We start from the raw sequence: 18,529 nt of genomic DNA on the forward strand, positions 1-18,529 counted from the left end.
GCAGCTTTGAGCCTGTGCGCCCAGGCAGCTATTAGCAGCCAACCCAGGGAGGGAAACTAATGAAGGGAGCAAGTAATAAAAGGCAGCTCAGGACAGCCGGACTAACTTGCTCCGAGCAGTAATTAACTTTTTTTTCTTTTTTTCTTTTTTTTTTTTTTTTGGCTCATGAAGGTAAATATGCCATCGGCACTGGTCCAGTCTAACTCTTCTTTATTAAAAAGGATAGAGCAGAGCTATTCATGGGGAGCTGAGACTTAATCTGTTTTCCCCGCTAAGAAGGACAACTTTAAATTACTTGTGTGATGTGTAGATGGACTGGGGATGCCCAGATCAGAGACTCCTTACAGTGGAGGGCGATGAGGGGATGGGAGTCTCTGCATCACAGAAAGAGTCATCGTCTGCCTCGAAGCAGCTTAAACTGTTCTTTAAAGGCTTTAAAAATCTTTTTTAGAAGTTTGCTTTTCTCCCCCACCTAGAATTATGAGCTTCTGCTCAGCACGGCGCTGAACAAAAAATGAGACCAGATTCAAGCACCCAGCGTGTCTCAGATGTCAGTGTGACTGCTGTCCCAGGTGAGGGACAGCCGGCTGCTTCCTCCAGCCTCCAGCTCCCATTTTTACTTTATTTTAATCCTCAGCCAAGGACACATCCATTGATCTTAGAGTGGGAAGAAGGGAGAGAGGGAGGTAAAAAGAGACGTCGGTCAGTTGCCTCCTGTACCGTGCCCCAACCCAGATGGAACCCACAACCTAGACATGAGCCCTGACCGGCAATCGAACCTGCGACCTTTTGGTGCACAGGACAATGTCCCAACCACCTGAGCCACCTGACCAGTGCCCAGCTTCCATTTTCAAAGACACAGTTATAAAAGGCAACTAAATGTTTGGTTTTTCCATCTATTTTTGACATAGAGAAAAATGGGCACATGGACACTTCATGCTTTAAAAATAACACCTGTTGCTACATAAAGTAAGCAAGGCCCCCAAATTCACAGCGACAGAAGGCTGGTGGTGCCCAGGGTTCGGGGAGGGGAAGGGGTGGTTGTTTCAGGGGTGCGGAGTTCCAGTTTTTCCCCTGAAAAGTTCTGGAGACTGGCTGCCCAGTGCTTGGGTGTACTTAGCACTACTGAACTGTACACTCAAAGACGATGACAATGATTGCCTTAGAAATCACTCTTAGGGTGGCTGCAGACTTCAAGGCATTAAAGTTTTGTTACATAGCTAATGAATACAAATAAAAAGGGTATTTATAACAGAATCTTCATACTTCTCAGAGGTGAAGCACCAAGTTTCAGTTGGTTGTAAGACTTTTTCTGCTACAAAGTTATAAGTTATATAGTCCTCAGATAAAGACAGACCCATATTAATTTGAGCGCAGTCATATACTGACAATCATCAAATCTTAGTGGCTTTTACAGTATTTTTCAGATTATAAGATGCACCCCCCATATTTGGGAGGAAAGGGGGGTGTATCTTATAGTCTGAATGTAGTTTTACATTTCCATTGGTGAAATGTTATTTGTGTCATTAAATGTTTTACCACATTTTTTGCTTGAAAAAATTTTGTTTGCCTATTTTCCTCCTCTAAAACCTTATGGTCCAGAAAATACAGTAACTCCCAAGGCTTTCTCCCTCAGGCAGCACCCACTGGGTGTCTCACGGGACCACTGCTCTTCACGTGGCCGCTCAGAAACCCAAGAAGCTTTGATACTTTGGCCTCCAGGGGCCTGTGGAAGACCCGTGGGTGGGAACCTCAGATGCTGGCAGAGGGTGGGGGACAATCCACAATAGGCAGTTCAATGAAATTAAGTGACAGGCTTTGAGTAAGAGTGGCAGAGACATGTAGGAACAACGCGAAGCATGTCTACTGGAACACGCATGTGCGTTGCCTTGTGTATGCGGGGGCACCATCAGCACAAGGCCTGTTCCGCTCTCACGGCAGTGCCAGGTGGGAGGACAGCTGCCCGAGGCTGCCGACGTTACGGATTCTGGGAAACACAGTGAGGGTCCCAAGTGGGGGGACTGGGGCCGCCTTGTTCCGTTTTGCTCACAGACTGCCAATCCCTTCCAACATGCTAGCGAAATTCCTAAAATTCAAAAGTGTGCCATGAAAAACAGTCGTGATGCTATCTATTTATGATGCCTCCTTGTCCCAGATCTCGTAACACCCCTGGTTTCGCTGGGGTAGGAAAAGAGGGCTACTGAATAAGATTGAACGTTGCTCCCCTTTGGGGGAAGAGACAGGAGCAGCGGTTACAGGAAGGCCAAGACCGATGTGGCGTCATCGGGACTGGCTCCCGCCTGCTGTCTAGTGTGTCATCACCACCTCACTTGCTGTGCGGAGGGTCCAAGAGACTCAGACCACCGGGACGGCAGGTCGGGCACCCCTGGCCAGCCCCTCAGCAGCCCAGAACCGCTGTGCTCTGAAAACGCTCTGGGAAGCCTAGAAAACCTTCCCCAGCATAGGACAGCAATGTCAGCTATGATTCCTGACCAGCTCCACTCAAGTAGAACTGAAATCCTTGTAGAGTTGTTTGCTCACACACACACACACACACACACACACACGAAACTCATTTTGCGCTGTGCCCTTTCTGGAACGTCCCAGACTGAGGCTGTGGTCAGATGGACATGCAGGTCTGCAGACAAGGCCAAGAGTGTCCAGGGCAGCGGCCAGCGATCATCCCACTGGAGAGCTGCTGGGCACAGGCCTGGTGTCTGTAGGAGTGAACTAATCTCCTGAGATCCAAGAGAAATGTGGACTTGAACCCAAGACTCCAGAGCTGCTCTCTCACTCTGCCAGGTAAGTCATACTTTCTCCCTTGTCCACTTCTAAGCGGCTGCCCTGGGATTTTGAGAGTGAAGGAAGATATTTTAGTTTACACAGTTTGATTCAAGAAAACACGTTGACCATTCTAGACACTGTGATATGAAAGGAGTAGTAATGTATCAATACAATACTTGCTTAAGTTTGTGATTAGACTTCCCTCCCCATAGTTGCACAGGTGTTTTTATTAAAGATTTTCTTTTATTTTTAGAGAGAGGGGAAGGGAGGAAGAGAGAAACATCAATGTGTGGTTGCCCCCTCTCATGCCCCCTACTGGGGACCTGGCTAGCAACCCAGGCCTGTGTCCTGACTGGGAATCAAACTCATGACCCTTTGGTTTGCAGGCTGGTGCTCAATACACTGAGCCACAGTCGCCAGGGCAGTTTCACAGGTGTTTAAGGCCTACCTCATTTGATTTCTTTTCCAGAATTATCTGGAAACTAAGGCAAGGAAATAAATTAATCATGTCCTCACAATGAATCCATGTTCTTGCATTGGCTTGTATGTGGTGATTCAGTAGAAGTAAAAGGTTGAAAAAAAAAGCAAAATCAAATTACCGGCAAAGGTACCTCAGGAGCCCTCATTTTAAAACCATTTCAACGCAGAGCAAGATCGCGCCTTGTGGGAAGGAAGTGATGACGGTGTCAGGGCCGCCCGTCACCCGGTTCTGGTCTGGCTGCTCCGCTGTTCTCATGCCAGGGAGGCAGGAGCCACCGCCCACCCCACCTCCCACTGCGAGTCCCTGCAGAGCCCTGGCACCGCAGAGAAGCCTTTATGGGCAAATACAATGCGCAGAGGACCACAAGCTCATCTGAAAAGGAAGATGACCTCTTTGTCACAAGGAATTAGGCTTTATGGCCAGCTGCTGCCATGGGAACTGGCGCCAGGTCTCCCTCCGCCTGTTTGGAAGGGTCCTGCCTCCATTCTCATGGGCTTTCCCTTAGCTGTTTTCCGCCCTGTGAGCTGGGGCAGAGGTGTCGTTCTTTGCTCCCTCGTTTACTGGCTCCAGGTGCGCCCCCGGTCCGCCCAAAAGCAACAGGACCAGAGCAGATGAATACCGGACCCTGGGTCGCCCCAGGGGACGAGTGTCCTTTGAAATAACTTTCACTCTTTGTCTCTGGGGCCTTTGGAATACACGCACCACACGATGTCCACCCGCACAGGTGAACCCATCCAAAACGAACACTGTGACCTGTGTTTCCATCAGGAGGAATCTTGGATCCCAAGTCTTTCTATTTCTTAAGAAATTTGATTTTTGCCAGACGCTGGGTATGAAGAAAACCTAATGCTCACAGTTATTGCCTTGAACAGTAAAACGAAAGATCAGTGAAAACAGCATAGATAACGAGCTGACCCCGACTTTGTAGGTCACCGGGGGAACCCCCACAGTCTGCCTGGCACTTCGGGGCCGCCTCCTCTCTGCGTCCCCGACTCCCTGGTGCTCAGGTCCCTGGCGCCTGTCCTGTCCCACCCTTCCGTCCGGTTCCCCGTCAGTGGCCCAGGCTGCCTAGTCCTTGTCGCGCTGGCGCGGCTGTTGAAGCGGGTGTGTGGCCGAGGCCCTCCTCTCTTCTCCCGGCTCCCGCGACGCCGGCACCGCGGACCAACAGTCACTGGCAGCGGCGCTCACCCCGTCACCCAGCCGGCGCCCGGCCACGCGGTTGTCCTGCTCCGGTCCCAGACGCGGGGACCCTCTGAAACCTCCCGGGTGCGGTGCTGGGCCCGGACTTCCCCGGCTGCAGCAGCCCCTCAGCTCCGAGCCCCCAGGACGCGCACCGACCCCGGCTTCGGGCAGCGCGCAGAGTCTCGGGTCGGAGAGCGGACAGCCTGCGCCTGCCGCCCCTCCCTTTGGGGAACATCCCTTAAGTTTAATCGTTAAAGTGGGCCCTTAAAAGAGGCGACAGCTGACCTCCCCGCAAATCCGCGCTGCTGCCTCGGTGCCCAGGGCGGTGATTGTGCGAACACCCACTTTTTACGAAAAATAAAGTGGAGGGGACTGTTCGTCACACAACGAGCCTCGCAGACCACTTGCAGCGACCCGGAGCGCGGAGCTGCGTGTCGCCGGTCTCACCCAGAGTCCCCGAGTTCACACGTCTTCCTCCTGGGACCCGACGCCAGGACTTTCGGGCTTCCGGGCCCAGCGCCGGCGCGACCCGGGCTGCGGCCTCATTGAACCAGCGGGACCCGCGGAGGCGCGGCCCGGGGCGCCAGGTGTGCGCGCCCGAGGTGACACCGGCCAGGGCCGCCGACGGAGGGTGCGCGGCCATCGGGACCAGGGCGCCCGGACCTCGCCGCCCCTCCCCCTCGCGGGTACATCCTTCCCCGGGCGGACCGATGTGACGTCTGCGGAGGGAGAAGTGAGCCCGAACGAGGGCCAGGCCCGCGGGACGCGCGAGCACGGTCGCTGCCGCGGGACGCGGGCCCGAGCTCAGAACCCGCCGCGGCGCAGCGAGGGCCCGGCCACCCGGGCGGCCACTCCTCGGCGGCCGCGTTAGAAGCGAGTCGTCAGCGAGCGGCCGGAGGTGGGGCGCAGGGAGCAGACGGGCCCGGCTGGTCGCCGCCGGGGAACGGGGGGGGGACGCGGTCGGGCGGGGGCAGGACGCTGCGGGGTGCGGGTGGGGGCAGCGCGCGCGCGGCCGAAACATCATCTCAGCCGCCGCGAAAAGGGCGCCACCCGGGTAACGGCGCCAGTTTACGGTAGGACGACGCCCGCTCCGGGTGCGGACGCCACGGTCCGCGCGCAGGTGGCCGGTGGCACGTGCTGCCGCCGCGAGTCTGGGGACCTACCTGTGAGCTCCGCCGGACGGGGCTCTGGCGCCGGAGAAACGGCCGAGGTGGCTGCGGGACTTCCGTCGGCGGCGGGGGGGTCCCCGGGGTCCTCCGTGTCGCCGTTCGTCCCAGAAGAGTCGCTCCGCCCGGGGGCTGCGGCCACAGGCCTGGGCCAGGAGCCGCTTCCCCCGCGAGTTTCCAACGGCGCCCGGGGGCCACCTCACCCAAAAGAGCTGTTCAGCTTTGAAACGCGGATGTTTCAAAACTCTCGCACTACAGTTGCTTTGCTTGGTAGTTTGGCTTTTTAAACACCAGAACCGTCAGTGAAGGTGAGAGAAACACTGTCTCCTCCCATCGGTTAACAAGACGGCAATCTCTAAAGGAGAAGGCATGTTCCACGAGGCCTCTCTCACGCCCAGCTGTGGAAAGCAAGCAGGCCCTGGGGTGGTTCCACCTTTGACTCAAAAGAAAAGTGGAGTGACATAGACATTAAACCCTTCACATTTTCCACATGTGTGGGCAAGAGGGGTTTCGGAGACGCATCTCAGGAAACGTGCCCGTAGCTTTGTGCAAGGGGAGGGTTTGGCCCAAACCACAAGAAGACGGGAACCTCACGGGGCAGGGGAAGCTTAACAACCAACTTTTCTTTGCAGACGTGTTTTACTTTAGCTTGTGTTGTCATGGATACCCTCCCTCAAGGGGCTCCAGCCTAAAATGTGGCCAGCCTTCCTTGGTCATCCTCGACCCAAGGCCACGCAAAGGTCATTTATCTGTGCTTTGGAGATGGAGGCGCAAGATTTAGAATTATGTATCTTGGAGATTAGGAAAACATTTTCACTTTCTCTTTGAAGAAGTTTTGACTACGTAAATTTTAACAAAGATGATTGGAAAGCTGAGCTGTTCTTTCAGCGCACTCCGAATATTTTCTTTTCTATGGGAGTTTGCTTTTCAGACCAACAAGCTTGTTAAAAGGGATGAAAGCGAATCAGCTTTCAATAAGGACTTTATAGTCGTTTCTCACAGGTGCTGGAAGGGGCCCTTGGAAATCACCACCAAATCCCTGCAGCTTACACATGGCCCTTGAAACTCCGGGGGTTAAGTGTAAAAAACAAATTTCTACACGCTCCACCAAGAAATTTCACCTTCACTAATTTTTAAAGTCAGGGTTTCGGAACTTTGAAGATTACCATGACTTAATTATCCCCCCTTTTTAACTAGTCTTGTTTGCTCAGAAACAAGATTTTAAAAACAATTTTTTGATTTAGTAAAAGCCAAGTTTTGTTTGTGCTGAGAGTTACACTCAGTGCCAGCATTTCCAATATAATTCAGCTCCTTGTGATTTCTCGGACCTCACGCATTAGTGAGATTCTAACATACAAACATTGACGAAAACACAGGTTACTTTTCTCTTCTTAAAATACAACTTACTCTTCTGAAAACCACACAAGCAGGAAAAAGTTATAATACTACAGACCATTATTATGAAAATTAGATATTTTATTTATAGTTCAATCACAAGAACAATTTTCTCATTTTTTTCAAGAGGTAAATACATACTAGAATAAACTCTGTAGAATATACAAAAAATACATACTTTTCCCATGGAATTTTTCTTTATAATAAATAGAGGGGAACACGTGTGTGGCTGATCCCCAAAGAGCTCCGTGTCTGCTTAGGTTTTCAGTCTGTTGATTTATTTTTAATCTCTTGAAAGAAAGGGGAGTTCCCTGTCCCCTAAAAGGTCGAGATAAATAATGCATGAAGCAACCCCCCCTTCCCTTTTCCTCCACATTTTTGCTTTGGATAGAGAGTTCAGCCTAGATTTCCACGCTTGCATTCAATCAGCACAAAGCCTACAAATTATACAATGACTTCTAACCTGGCCCTCTAACAAAACAACTTTTTCCCTTATAAATCATAAGAGACAGATGGCAAAATGGAGAAGCAAAAGGAAAGAGAAGGGTGGGACAATAGGTGTTGTGACGAATCTGGGAAACGGAACAAAGTGCACGTCAGAGAGGGAGAGTTTGGTTTGACAGGTGAAGTTCCCACAGCCCGCAGGCGGCGCTGGGAGCGGAGCAGATGCCAGGCACCGCGGATCTGTGGATAATATTATTACCAGCAACGTCATTCAGACGCCAAGACGCGTTTCTTTCTACTCGACATTAACATCTCTATGCAGAAGCCAGGGGGACGGGGCGCCGGGACCCGTGGCGTCCCCCGGAGACTCACTCCGACGGCAGAGTCCTCGGCGCTGCGGGGGGGGGGGGGGCCGACACCCTCCACCTCCGCCTCCTCCCAGCGTCTTTTAGGCCCCAGGAGCGCTCCCCCCTCCCCGCACTCGACCATCCCGTTGGCGACGGTCTCCGTCTCAGCCTCAATAACCCCGAGCCTGTCTGAATAAAGGAAGCCCTTCGCCGGGGGACCGGCAGGCGGCGGCGAAGCCGGACGTCTGCATCTGCTCTGGACTCGAGCCGGTTTCCAGGGCGCGGGAAGTGGGGCAGAGAGGGGCGCGGCGGGTAAGGCGGGGCAGCAGGGAGCGAGGCCTGGCGCGAGGCCGGGACGCGGCCTAGGCGCACTCCCGGACCGTTGGGCGGCGAGGCGCGCAGCGGCGTTTGTCGGGTGGAGCGGGCTGCCAGCAGTCCCGATCCGACCCCACGGGGCTGGAGGGGGAGAAGACGCAGCTGTAGGGGGAGGTGGAGGTGGAGGGCGCGGAGGAGGGCGGCGCGGGGCTGTCTGTGCCACTCCACGTGGACGAGGGCGACGGGCTGTCCCCCACGCTGCCCAGGGCGCCGCCCGGGCTCAGCAGCGTGGCCTCCGGGCGCAGCGGGGCGGGCAGGCCCCCGCCGCAGTGGTCAGCCAGGCGCAGGGTCTCGGTGAGCGCCCAGATGTAGTTGTGCGCGAAGCGCAGGGTCTCGATCTTGGTGAGCTTGGCGTCCTCGGGGAACGTGGGCAGTACCTCGCGCAGGGCGTCCAGCGCCGCGTTCAAGTTGTGCATGCGGTTACGCTCGCGGTTGTTGGCCTTCAGCCGGCGGGTCTTCTTGATGCGCTGCGCCGTCTCGGCCGTCTTGGCGCCTCGAGAAGCTACTCGCGCCCTGGAAGGACGCCGCCGGCACTCGTGCCCCAGGCCCAACAGCCGCGCCCCGGGCCCGCCCCCCAGCGGCCGACGCGCCCCTTCCGGCGCGCCTCGCTCCTCGTCGTCCTCGTCCGCGCTGGACGGCAGTGGTGTCCGCGCTGCCGCCGGGGAGGCTGCGCCGAGCAGCACCAGCATGTCCGCTTCCTCCTTCACCTCCAAGGCCTCGGATTTCACGAACATCCTACCGAAGGGAGCGGGAGCCGGGGAGCGGGGTGAAAGAACACCGAACGGGCGTCAACGCCGAAGCGGAGGTGTCCCAGGGGCGCGAGCTGAGAGGAGCCCAGATGGGCAGGAATCCTCCGGCGCCGGGGGACCCCCGCGCCAGCCCACCGACCCTGCGTCCGCCCGGGAAGGGGCAGAGGCCCTGCGACAAAGATCTGCGCGACCCGAGAGCGCTTGCAGGCGGTGGGACGTGGTGCTGAAACCGCCCGCCGAGTTCAACACTTACTCAGCTCGCTCTCCAAACGCGCGCGCGGCCAGGGCAGGACGCGTGCTCCTCCCGCGCGGGTCTCGTGCGTGTGCTCGCCGTGCGTGTCCGTCTGTCACTCAGCCCCGGGCCAGCGGCGCCCGGCACGCGACCCCCCGGCACTCCAGTTAAAGCGAAGCGGTTTGTGGTCCAGTGGCTGCGTGTCTGGCACACGACTCTCCTTGAAACCCCTTATATACCCCTCAGAAGACAATCGGGTCGCCCCCAGGCCCCCTCCCCCTCCCCACGCCCGCCCCTCCCCGCTGCTCCCTTTCTTCGCTTTATCGCCATTCAGTTCTTTCTCTCTTCGCCTCCCCCTCCTCCCCCGCCTGCCAACCTCCCTCCACCCCGCCGTCCTCCTACCCGGCCCCCCTCCCCCTTTCTCTAATCAGCATAAAGTGGTTCCAAAGCTCCCGCTGGAGCTCGGGGCTGTGCTATGAGCTCGGAGGCCGAGGCTGCCGGCCCGGGCCTCGCGATTGGTGGCTCGCGCTCGGCTGGAGCGTGCCGCTAATTTATTAATGAATGGAGGTCGCCAGACGCAGCTGGCCAATCCCCGCGCCCGGGACCGCGTGAGGGCCGCGAGCCACGCGCACCGAGCCCGCTCCCTTTCAGCAGCTCCGCGGGGGCCGGGGCTCGCGGGCGGCGGGACCCCCTCCCCCAGCCCGCAGATGTGGGTCCGACCCCCGGAGGGCGGCGCGCCCCGGTGCCGCCAAGCGCCAGAGGGGCAGAGCCTCCCAGGAGCCGCACCACCTGTGAACGCAGCACTCGGTTTGGGGAGGAGCGAGGTGGGGGGGGGGGGGCGCTGTGGGCACGTGGGGACCAGCGTACTCGGTTCCTCCCCCGAGACCGACGCCGGAGGGTGAAGGACCGGACGTGGCCGGGTGCCTGGAAGCACCTCCGGAGGGACCTGGAGAGGGGCGCGGGGCTTTCCCCGGACGGACGTCCGACACACTGAGTCTCCGGGCCCTGACGCGGCTGCTCTCCGGGGTGACCCCGGGAGCCCCTCCCGCACGGGAGGCAGGAGCTGAGCCGCTGTGCTGCCGAGTGGCTGCCCCGCAAGCGCAGGGGCTGTGCTGACTTTTCCGTGACCCCTGCTCCGCGCTGGGGGCGATGTCGGGACAAGGGGCCCATCCTCCCGATTCTCCCGGCCTTTCAATAGAAGGAAAAAAAAAAAAGAGCTCAAGGGCGACTGGGCTCTAGGACCACTGGGCTCTAGGGGAGCTTGTTCTGAATGGCTCACCGGCCCCCTCTGCTCCGCCTGCGCTCTCGCCCATCCTCTGGTCGACCTGGCGGACTGTTCCCGGGACGAAGCCCCCAGCCCCCGGAGCAGTCTGCGCTGCCTGCGGGGATCCCCGCTCCAGCTGGCGAGGCAGTCTCTTGGGATCCTGTCTTCAAACCAGGTTGAAGCCAGAGCACTTGGAGTGTTAGGAGTTGGAAGGTGGCAAAAGAATAGTGTCTGTGCGTCTCCCTCCTGTTGGGTTTGTAGGGATTAGAAGCAAGTTGTGTTTCAGAAGAGGTGGGAGTGGTTTGATCTGTGTGACGTTTCCTTCAGGGGGGTAACAGCAGGATTGGGAGGCACGAAGTAAAAGGTGAAAACTAGGCTCCCAGGAGACGGGCTGTCACCTGAGGTGGATCTCCCCCCGCCAGACTTCCTTCTGTCCTGAAATTATTTGAGAATTGCCACGATCTTCACTTTGCTCCTTGGTATTTATTTTGCGTCTCCCCCACCTTTTAAAACAAATTCCCTAAATTTAAAAGCATTATTTTCTCAGCTCCCCCTGCATCCTTCCAGAACAGCTTCATTTCATTTGTTAGGGGTGCAGACATTTAAAAAGCGGAGAGACATGTCCAGCCTCTCCAGAAGGCAGCGTCCACCTCCCATCCTTCTTTGGTCCCATCTGCACCATGAACCTGCTGGATCAGAACCTCACAAAAGACTTGGGTCCCCCTGGCTGGCGTAGCTCAGTGGATTGAGCTCGGGCTGGGAACCAAAGTGTCCCAGGTTCGATTCCCAGCCAGGGTACATTCCTGGGTTGCAGGCCATAACCCCCAGCAACCACACATTTCCCTCTCTCTCTCTCTCTCTCTCTCTCTCTCTCTCTATCTCCCTCCCTTCCCTCTCTAAAAAATAAATAAATAAAATATTTTTTAAAAAAAGACTTGGGTCGAGTGAAAGACAAGACAGGAGAGAAAGACGCCAGAAGACACACTAGCACGGGTTTGCCGGCGCTGGTGATGCCAGACGACGAGGAAACCCTCCAGGGCTCTGGCTGGCTGGGTGGAGACCAGAGGAGCTCGTGGGAGTGGATGCGGGGTTCTCATGGCTCTTCTGGAACAGAAGGAGAAAGCCAGGTTCTGAGGAGACGCCTGAAGTGCTGAAACAAACCCTGGAGTGATGGCATGCACCTTGCATATCTGCGTCTCACCGCAGCCAGTGGAGAAAAGGGGACGATATATTTCAGTGCCTCTGCAGACGGGAGGTTTTACAATGCGGGTTTAGCTAGGAAGTGCTGGGTTGGTTTTCTGGGAATGCAGCTTGGTGGAGACGTAAGGAAAACCCAAGGAGCCTTGTGTAGCCACAGACCAGAGACTGCTCGGCGCTAGTGACACGCACAAGGGGCTCCTCTAGTTGACTGTGCAGAGCACTGAGGGTCAGCCCCCCAGTGCTGGTGTCCTCCTGAGATTTCATGTCTTTGTGATGCACTGGAAGGTCCAGGCTTCCCTTTGTCAAAACCCAGGCCGTCGGCACTCTCTGAGCACGAGACTAACGCAGTGAAGTGTGCCCAGTGATGGTGAAGCATGCGGGGCAACTGCACGTTTTTGACTCCAGAAATTTCCTTCAAACGGAAAAAGCATGCCAAGAAACTTCAGGTTGTGTACATATTCAAAGGCTGACATAAACCGGTCTCCATGTAAATGTAAAGATACCATAGAGTTTATGGGATTTTATTTTTAAAGTAAGGACTTCTTTGGGTGTATGCCGTGTGGTGTGTGAGATGACTGTGCAGGTGGCAGGCTTTTTCAAAAGCAGCCTCCAGGTGCAGCACCTTGAATATGCATCTAGGGATGTTGGTTGTGTGTGTTGTAGTTGCTTTTTTTATTTTTTTAATATTTTATTTATCTATTTTTAAAGAGGGAAGGGAGAGAGAGAGAGAGAGAGAGAAACATCAATGTGCGGTTGCTGGGGGGCATGGCCTGCAACCCAGGCATGTGCCCTGACTGGGAATTGAACCTGCGATGCCTGGTTCGCAGCCTGTGCTCAATCCACTGAACTATGCCAGCCAGGGCTTGTAGTTGCTTTTAAGAGAAGCATCATATCTGGTAACACTTCTGGAAATATCTCCTACTATGAAGACTATTTTTTAGAAGAAACAACGTCCAAAAAAAATGTAACAACCTAGTGCATCAGGAAGCCAATGATTCACACCCAGTCCCAGAATTCTTTGTCTTCAGCATTTTGCTGGGTTTTGCTGAAAGAAAGCAATTTGGATTTGCAGTCAGGTTTGCACACGTGACCAATGCCAGTGTCCTTAGCTGGATTCCTCCAGTCCTCTTTTGGCTGGAATGAATTCGAGAGGCACTTGTGTGGTCCACAAGATTGTCCGGGTGCAGCGGGGCTGAAACGAGGGAGGGGGAGGGCGGGGTGGCCTCAGCGCGGGTGGCGGCCCGGGCGCGCTGTCCACCGCGTGAACTGTCCTGAAGGGTCAAACTGTTCATCCCCAGCCCCTTTCACGGCATGACCCCACTTCAAGGGAACAAAAGGTCAAAGCAGGCGGGTCGTCGAGAACCGGGACACAATGATTTGCACTCAGCCGGCCTCGGGAGGAGGGGCGCAGTGCGCGCGGGGACGGGCGAAGGCGGTGCCCCAGTCTTTGTTGCTCTAAGGAGCTTGAACTCCCCCACGACCGGGCCCGCGTGGAGTGTGGGTATTGCCGCAGGGCCACCCGCGACGCCCACACTTCCACCTCACAGATGGCCAGAGGACAGTGGTCCCCGCGCCAGACTCGGCTGTTGCAGGAGGGGGGGTACTTTTCCCCCCAAATACAACCCCCGCCCCCCCAACCCCGGCGGCGAGCCAGTCCCCCGGTAACAAACCGCAGGATGCCCCGTTGGGTCCGGGCACCGCGGCAGCGCTGGGGGTGGGCAGAGGCAGGTGGCAAGGCGTCAGCTGGCGGGCCGTGGGGCGCGGGCGAGGCCGCAGCAGTGTCGGGCCTGCGCGGGGCTCTCTGTGGCCCTTGTCCTCAGGTGACAGGCATGATGGCGACAGGAGCTGGGGGTGGGGGGGACGCCGGCCGGGGAAGCGCAGAAGGGACAGCAGCCTCTGAGACAAACACAAAGCACGGCGGACTGTGGGACCCCCTGCCACGTCCCGCCCATCCCCTTCGAGTGGGGCCCACGCCGCCACGGGGGCCGCTTTGTGGCTCAGATCATTCAGTCCCGTCCCGGTGACCGTCACTCGGAGACGGCTCCGTGGGTGTCACCGGAGCGGCTTCCCTCAGGCACGTTCTCACCCAGGACTCTCCTTCCTGCGCCTCGGACCCGAGACCAGCGCAGTGGCGACGCGGTGAGGTGGTGACAGGCCCGCGTCGCGTGGGGCTTGTTCAAGTGACGCCCCAGGGGCCAAAGGGGGATTGATGCTCCCCTGTCCCCACCGTGGAAAAGCCCCAAATGCATTTTCTCCTGGAAACACCGGCAGTCCGATCCTCACTGGTAGAAATTAAAGGGCGACGGCGCGGTGAACTCGCTGGACGGTTCAGCAAAGAAAGTTGCACGACCTGCCCCTGGGGACAGGACCTGGGGTCGCCCGGACGCAGCACAGGTCCCGACGAGCACAGGCCACTCGGCGGCGAAGGTGCAGACTCCGCGACTTGCATGTGCGCGCAGGGCGAGGCCCCCCTCACTTTCAGGGACCCCAAGTAAGATTCCAGCTCCCAGAACATTCGGGGGCACCTCGCAGCCGACCCGGTCTTTCTGCTCCGCCCCGCCCCCAAACATTTCCCGGCCCCAACTGTGCCGGGTGCCTCCACTGCGTCCCTGCAGTGACGCAATAGCTGACGTCACACCATTAGCATGATGACGCCATCGCCACACCGCGCAGTTGGTGCGATACTGCAGCCGCGGATACCTCTCCACTGCTGGGGAAGCGATGGCGGGCTTTGTGCGCCCCCGAGCCCCGATGGTGGGTCTGGTGCCCCCGCGGGAGCCGCGCCCCCACAGCCGCAAACTCCAGCAGGGCCCCCGACACGCGGGGCCCCGGACACGCAGGGCCGCGGGCAGAGGCGCCGCGGTTTCCTCCGACGGAGGCAGGACGGAGCCGAAACGCGCGGGGGGACGGACGGGACGCCCCGCCAGTCCCGGGGGCAGCGAGGCCGAGAGCGAGCCTGGGCCGCACGCCCTTCGCTCCGCGGACGTGGCTCGTCTGCGCGGGGAGGGACGCCCGAGGCGACCTGCTGGCGAAGGCCGGGCCGCGGGCGCTTTTCTCACTCGGCCTTGGACGCCCCTCTTGGCAGGACGCCGCGCGCGTGCCGGGCCCGGGCCCGCCAGGCCCCGCCCCGGGTTCGGACGCCCCCATTCCTGTTCCCGCCCCCACCCCCACCCCACCCCCTCCCCCACCCCGGCCGGCCCCGTCTCTTCCCCGCGAAGTGTGCCTCCCTCACTTTCTCCGGCAACTGTGCCTTTCCACGCGCCAGGGGTAACGCCCTCCTCCACCTGAGCGCGCTCGGCTGCCCACGTGCACTGACGGAGACGCCCACACGCGACTCAGTGCTGCCGCGAGCGCGGGTCACGCGCAGACTTTACAGTTTTTCTAGTGGTTATTTAATTTTTGGAAACCATGGTAGGTGCTTACCAGGACCCCGATTCTCAGACCATGCGCGCACCTGAGCGGTGGAGGGGACAGTGACCAGGCGCTTCCTGGGGAAACAAGTATTTGCAGTGCTCGCCTTTTTGCCATTGGACAGGGGTGAACTTTCTTCTTTGTGTTTTCCCAGTAAAACAATGTGGAACATTTACAGTCAGAAATTAGGACTTTGCAAGCATTGATTGCCCTTCTGGCTCTTGCGATCGTCATCGAGGCTGGAAGTGAGTTTCAGCCGGGAGAGGGCTGAGCGGGTGAGTGAGGTCACAGGTAAACGTGTCCCCAGTCAGCGCCGAGGCCGGGGAGTCGGGCTGGTTGGGGTGCTGTAACTTGAATACGAACACTTAAACGTTCCCTTTAACTACATATAACTAACATCCTTGCGTAGGACAGAGAGTCATGCTAGGCAAGCTGCTCAGTGGTGCCATTCTCTGTGTTTTGGGTAAATCACATCTAATTTTCCCAGGGATGAACTCACATCATAGGGTTTTGATGGATTTCTAAAGATTCGCCCACCCCCCACCAATGTCTCAAAGCATTATGTTTCCTTATTTAATAACACTGGCTGGCAGGCAATTTTTACGTCTAATCTTTCTTAAATGTTTCCTCTTGTTCTACCCTCAATAGTGATGAAGAACTTCCTCCCCTTTCACTCTGTGCTTCAAAATACAGCACCTAAAGCTTCCATTTTAAAGTCACAGGATCCAGAGAATGTTTGATTCTGGGTTTTGCTTTCCTCTGCTTTTAGGCCTTCGGCTCTCTCAGTTGACAGAAGCCATCCTTACCCTGACACACCTCGGGGGTTTGCGGGGGGACTCTTACTGCAACTCTGCATCTGGCCAGCACCAGTCACAGCAATGAAACCACGTCCTTTTGGGTGGGCCAAAGTGTTCGTTCGGTTTTTCCGTATAATGGCTCTAGTGGCACTTAGCTGTCTTTCAATTCATTTGAAACACTTTTGTTAGATTGTATTGTGACAGCTGTCATATCAGCGTGCATTTAGAAAAACTTATCAAAATTGGTGAATTTTTGTGCAGCCATTTTAATATCGAAGATGGAAGAAAATCCACATTTTTGGTGTATTATGCTTTAATATTCCAAGAAAGGTAAAAACACAACTGAAACACAAAAAAAGATTTGTTCAGTGTGTGGAGAGGGTGCTATGACAGATCAAACGTATCAAAAGTGGTTTGCAGAATTTTGTGCTGGAGATTTCTCTCTGGATGATGATGTGTCTTTTATTTTATGGAAAAACACACACAATCGCCCTGGATGGCTGTTCATGACACCCCACCTGAGGCCCTGATTCTGTCTCTGTGTGACATCACCACGTGGGGCCAGAGGCCATTATTCTCCACCCAGCACTGGGCCTGTGAAGGGCCTGTGAGTCACAGACCAGTGGGAGATGCCGTCTGATCACACATGCACATACCGGGTTGGCCCAAAAGTCTGTTTAATAAAAGACATTTCTCATGTTCACCAATAACTTTATTGATTTTGACATTTTTAGTATGCTGGGTATCTCCCGCATGGTAGAATGTTGATTGTTCTCAATTAATGTCTCAATTTGATCACTATCAACTTCAAATGGTCTACCGGACCATGGAGCATCATCCAGCGAGAAATCTCCAGCATGAAACTTCACAAACCACTTTTGACATATTCGATGTGTCACAGCACTTTCTCTGTACACTGCACAAATCTTTTTCTGCATTTCAGGTGTGCTTTTACCTTTCTTGGAATAACAGAGTATACTATACTGAAAACATTGTGTATTTTCTTCCATCTTTAATATTAAAATGGCTACAAAAAATTCATTTTTTAAATGCACATTGATATGACGGCTATCACCATACAATCTAACAAAAGTGTTTCAAATAAAGTCAAAGAGAACTAAGCACTACTAGGGCTATTGTATGGAAAAAAAAAGAGCAATTCTTTTGCCAACTCAGTACATTCACACACAATCACACACAAACACAAATTGGACCAGATTTGCCCAATTAGAAAGAATGGTAAGGAAAATCCATAACTAAGACCAACAGAGTTTAAAAATACCAACCTAACTTGTGTGTCAGGGTAAGAGGACCGCAGATGTGTCAGAGATGTGTGGATTGTATTTTTCTTTTATAATCAAGTCACGCTGATATGAACAAAAAACACAACAGAAGTAAACATACGTTTCACTCATGACTAATTACACAGCAGGCATTTCAAATCAGCGTTGAGCTAATGTTTCTAGAACAATTATTTAATTTTCGGGGTCCAATATCTGTCAAGTAAATCACCAATTTCCTTTTTATTCTTATTTAATATAAAAGAATTGAGTTAGTGCAAAGCTATTTCACAGCTGTCTTTAGATTAAACAGTCAAGGGCAGGCAGCCTTTGGGATTTGCTTTGGGATCTCCAACTCAAATAGTCTTTTTGTTCAAATATTAAAGGACACTAAAAGTTATATTTTATTATGAAGTTTCAAGCTGGGCTTCATAATCTCAGACTTTAAATTACAATTTTTCTCAAGTAACTCAAATATTGAAGTGTATATTCATAAGGACAGGGCTGGCTACAGAGATGAGCATGAAATGTATTATTTTAAAATCAATATTTGATAATAAGAGGATCACCAGCTTAGCTTTTAATACATTTTTGTTAACAATCAGTTTTTGTTTCAATAAGTAGCAAAATGGGTCTTCCAGCAGCAAACGGAGACAATCCAAGGAAAGCCCACCCTTGTGTTTCTCCATTGACACATACTCACTGGGAAGGATGGAGGTTGTACAAACAAACAGACAGTTAACAAATTGTTACGTAATAAAGAGACCAAGGTAACTCCTTGGGAGGTGGGTGTCTGGGTCTGTGAGGGCTGTCGGCCTAGGGGTCCGAGGCTTATGTGCCGTTGGGCGGGAGAGCCTGTGGATGGGATTGGTTCCCGCCCTGCCTGGCGCTCCTTCTGGCAGGTTCGATTTCTCTGAGCCTTGGCTCCCTCATTTATAAACTGGGGAAAGGTCCTGTCCTCTTTAGGGATTAATGTCATGTTTTGAAAGAATCTTAAAAAAAGCCTAACACACATACCCTGCAAAGCAAAAAGGCAACTGATGAATAGATTAAAGCCTACAATTCCATTCCATCTCTGTGATGCATAAATAGACCTTTTCCACAGATACAAATCTAGAGCGTTCTTGTGTAACTGTACCACTGAGCACCACAGGGGAGACCACTGTTCCCGCGCCACTGCTGTCTACAGATGGGCAACAGCTCTCATGGTAGCACTGGCCTGTTTGAGTACCGTGTACGATCACGAGGCATTTTACTGTTGTTTACTGAATGGGACACTCCTGAAAACTCAATTTGTGTCTGCCCAACGGTGAAATGTGAGAGAATAGACAGAGCAGGTGTTGGCCTGGAATTTGCTGATTTTCCATGTCCAGTATTGTCATGGGCTTTCTTTCTGAAAGTAGAAATAAAGGCCATGCTAGC

General features: G+C 54.6%; 1 protein-coding gene across 1 annotated transcript; it reads right to left on the minus strand.

Annotated features, from left to right (window-relative positions):
- Positions 1–7,951: 7,951 nt before the first annotated feature.
- NEUROG2 (neurogenin 2) lies at positions 7,952–8,930 on the minus strand. The gene has a single exon (XM_028519519.2). It carries the CDS (start codon positions 8,906–8,908, stop codon positions 8,162–8,164), a length of 747 nt encoding a protein of 248 aa, XP_028375320.1. The 5' UTR covers positions 8,909–8,930; the 3' UTR covers positions 7,952–8,161.
- Between the last annotated feature and the right edge of the window lie 9,599 nt (positions 8,931–18,529).

Source organism: Phyllostomus discolor, chromosome 8 (assembly GCF_004126475.2).
Source record: "Phyllostomus discolor isolate MPI-MPIP mPhyDis1 chromosome 8, mPhyDis1.pri.v3, whole genome shotgun sequence".
Taxonomy (NCBI): domain Eukaryota; kingdom Metazoa; phylum Chordata; class Mammalia; order Chiroptera; family Phyllostomidae; genus Phyllostomus; species Phyllostomus discolor.

Excerpts from the sequence above, each read along its gene's own strand:
- NEUROG2 (XM_028519519.2), bottom strand. The coding sequence starts at position 8,908 with ATGTTCGTGAAATCCGAGGCCTTGGAGGTGAAGGAGGAAGCGGACATG.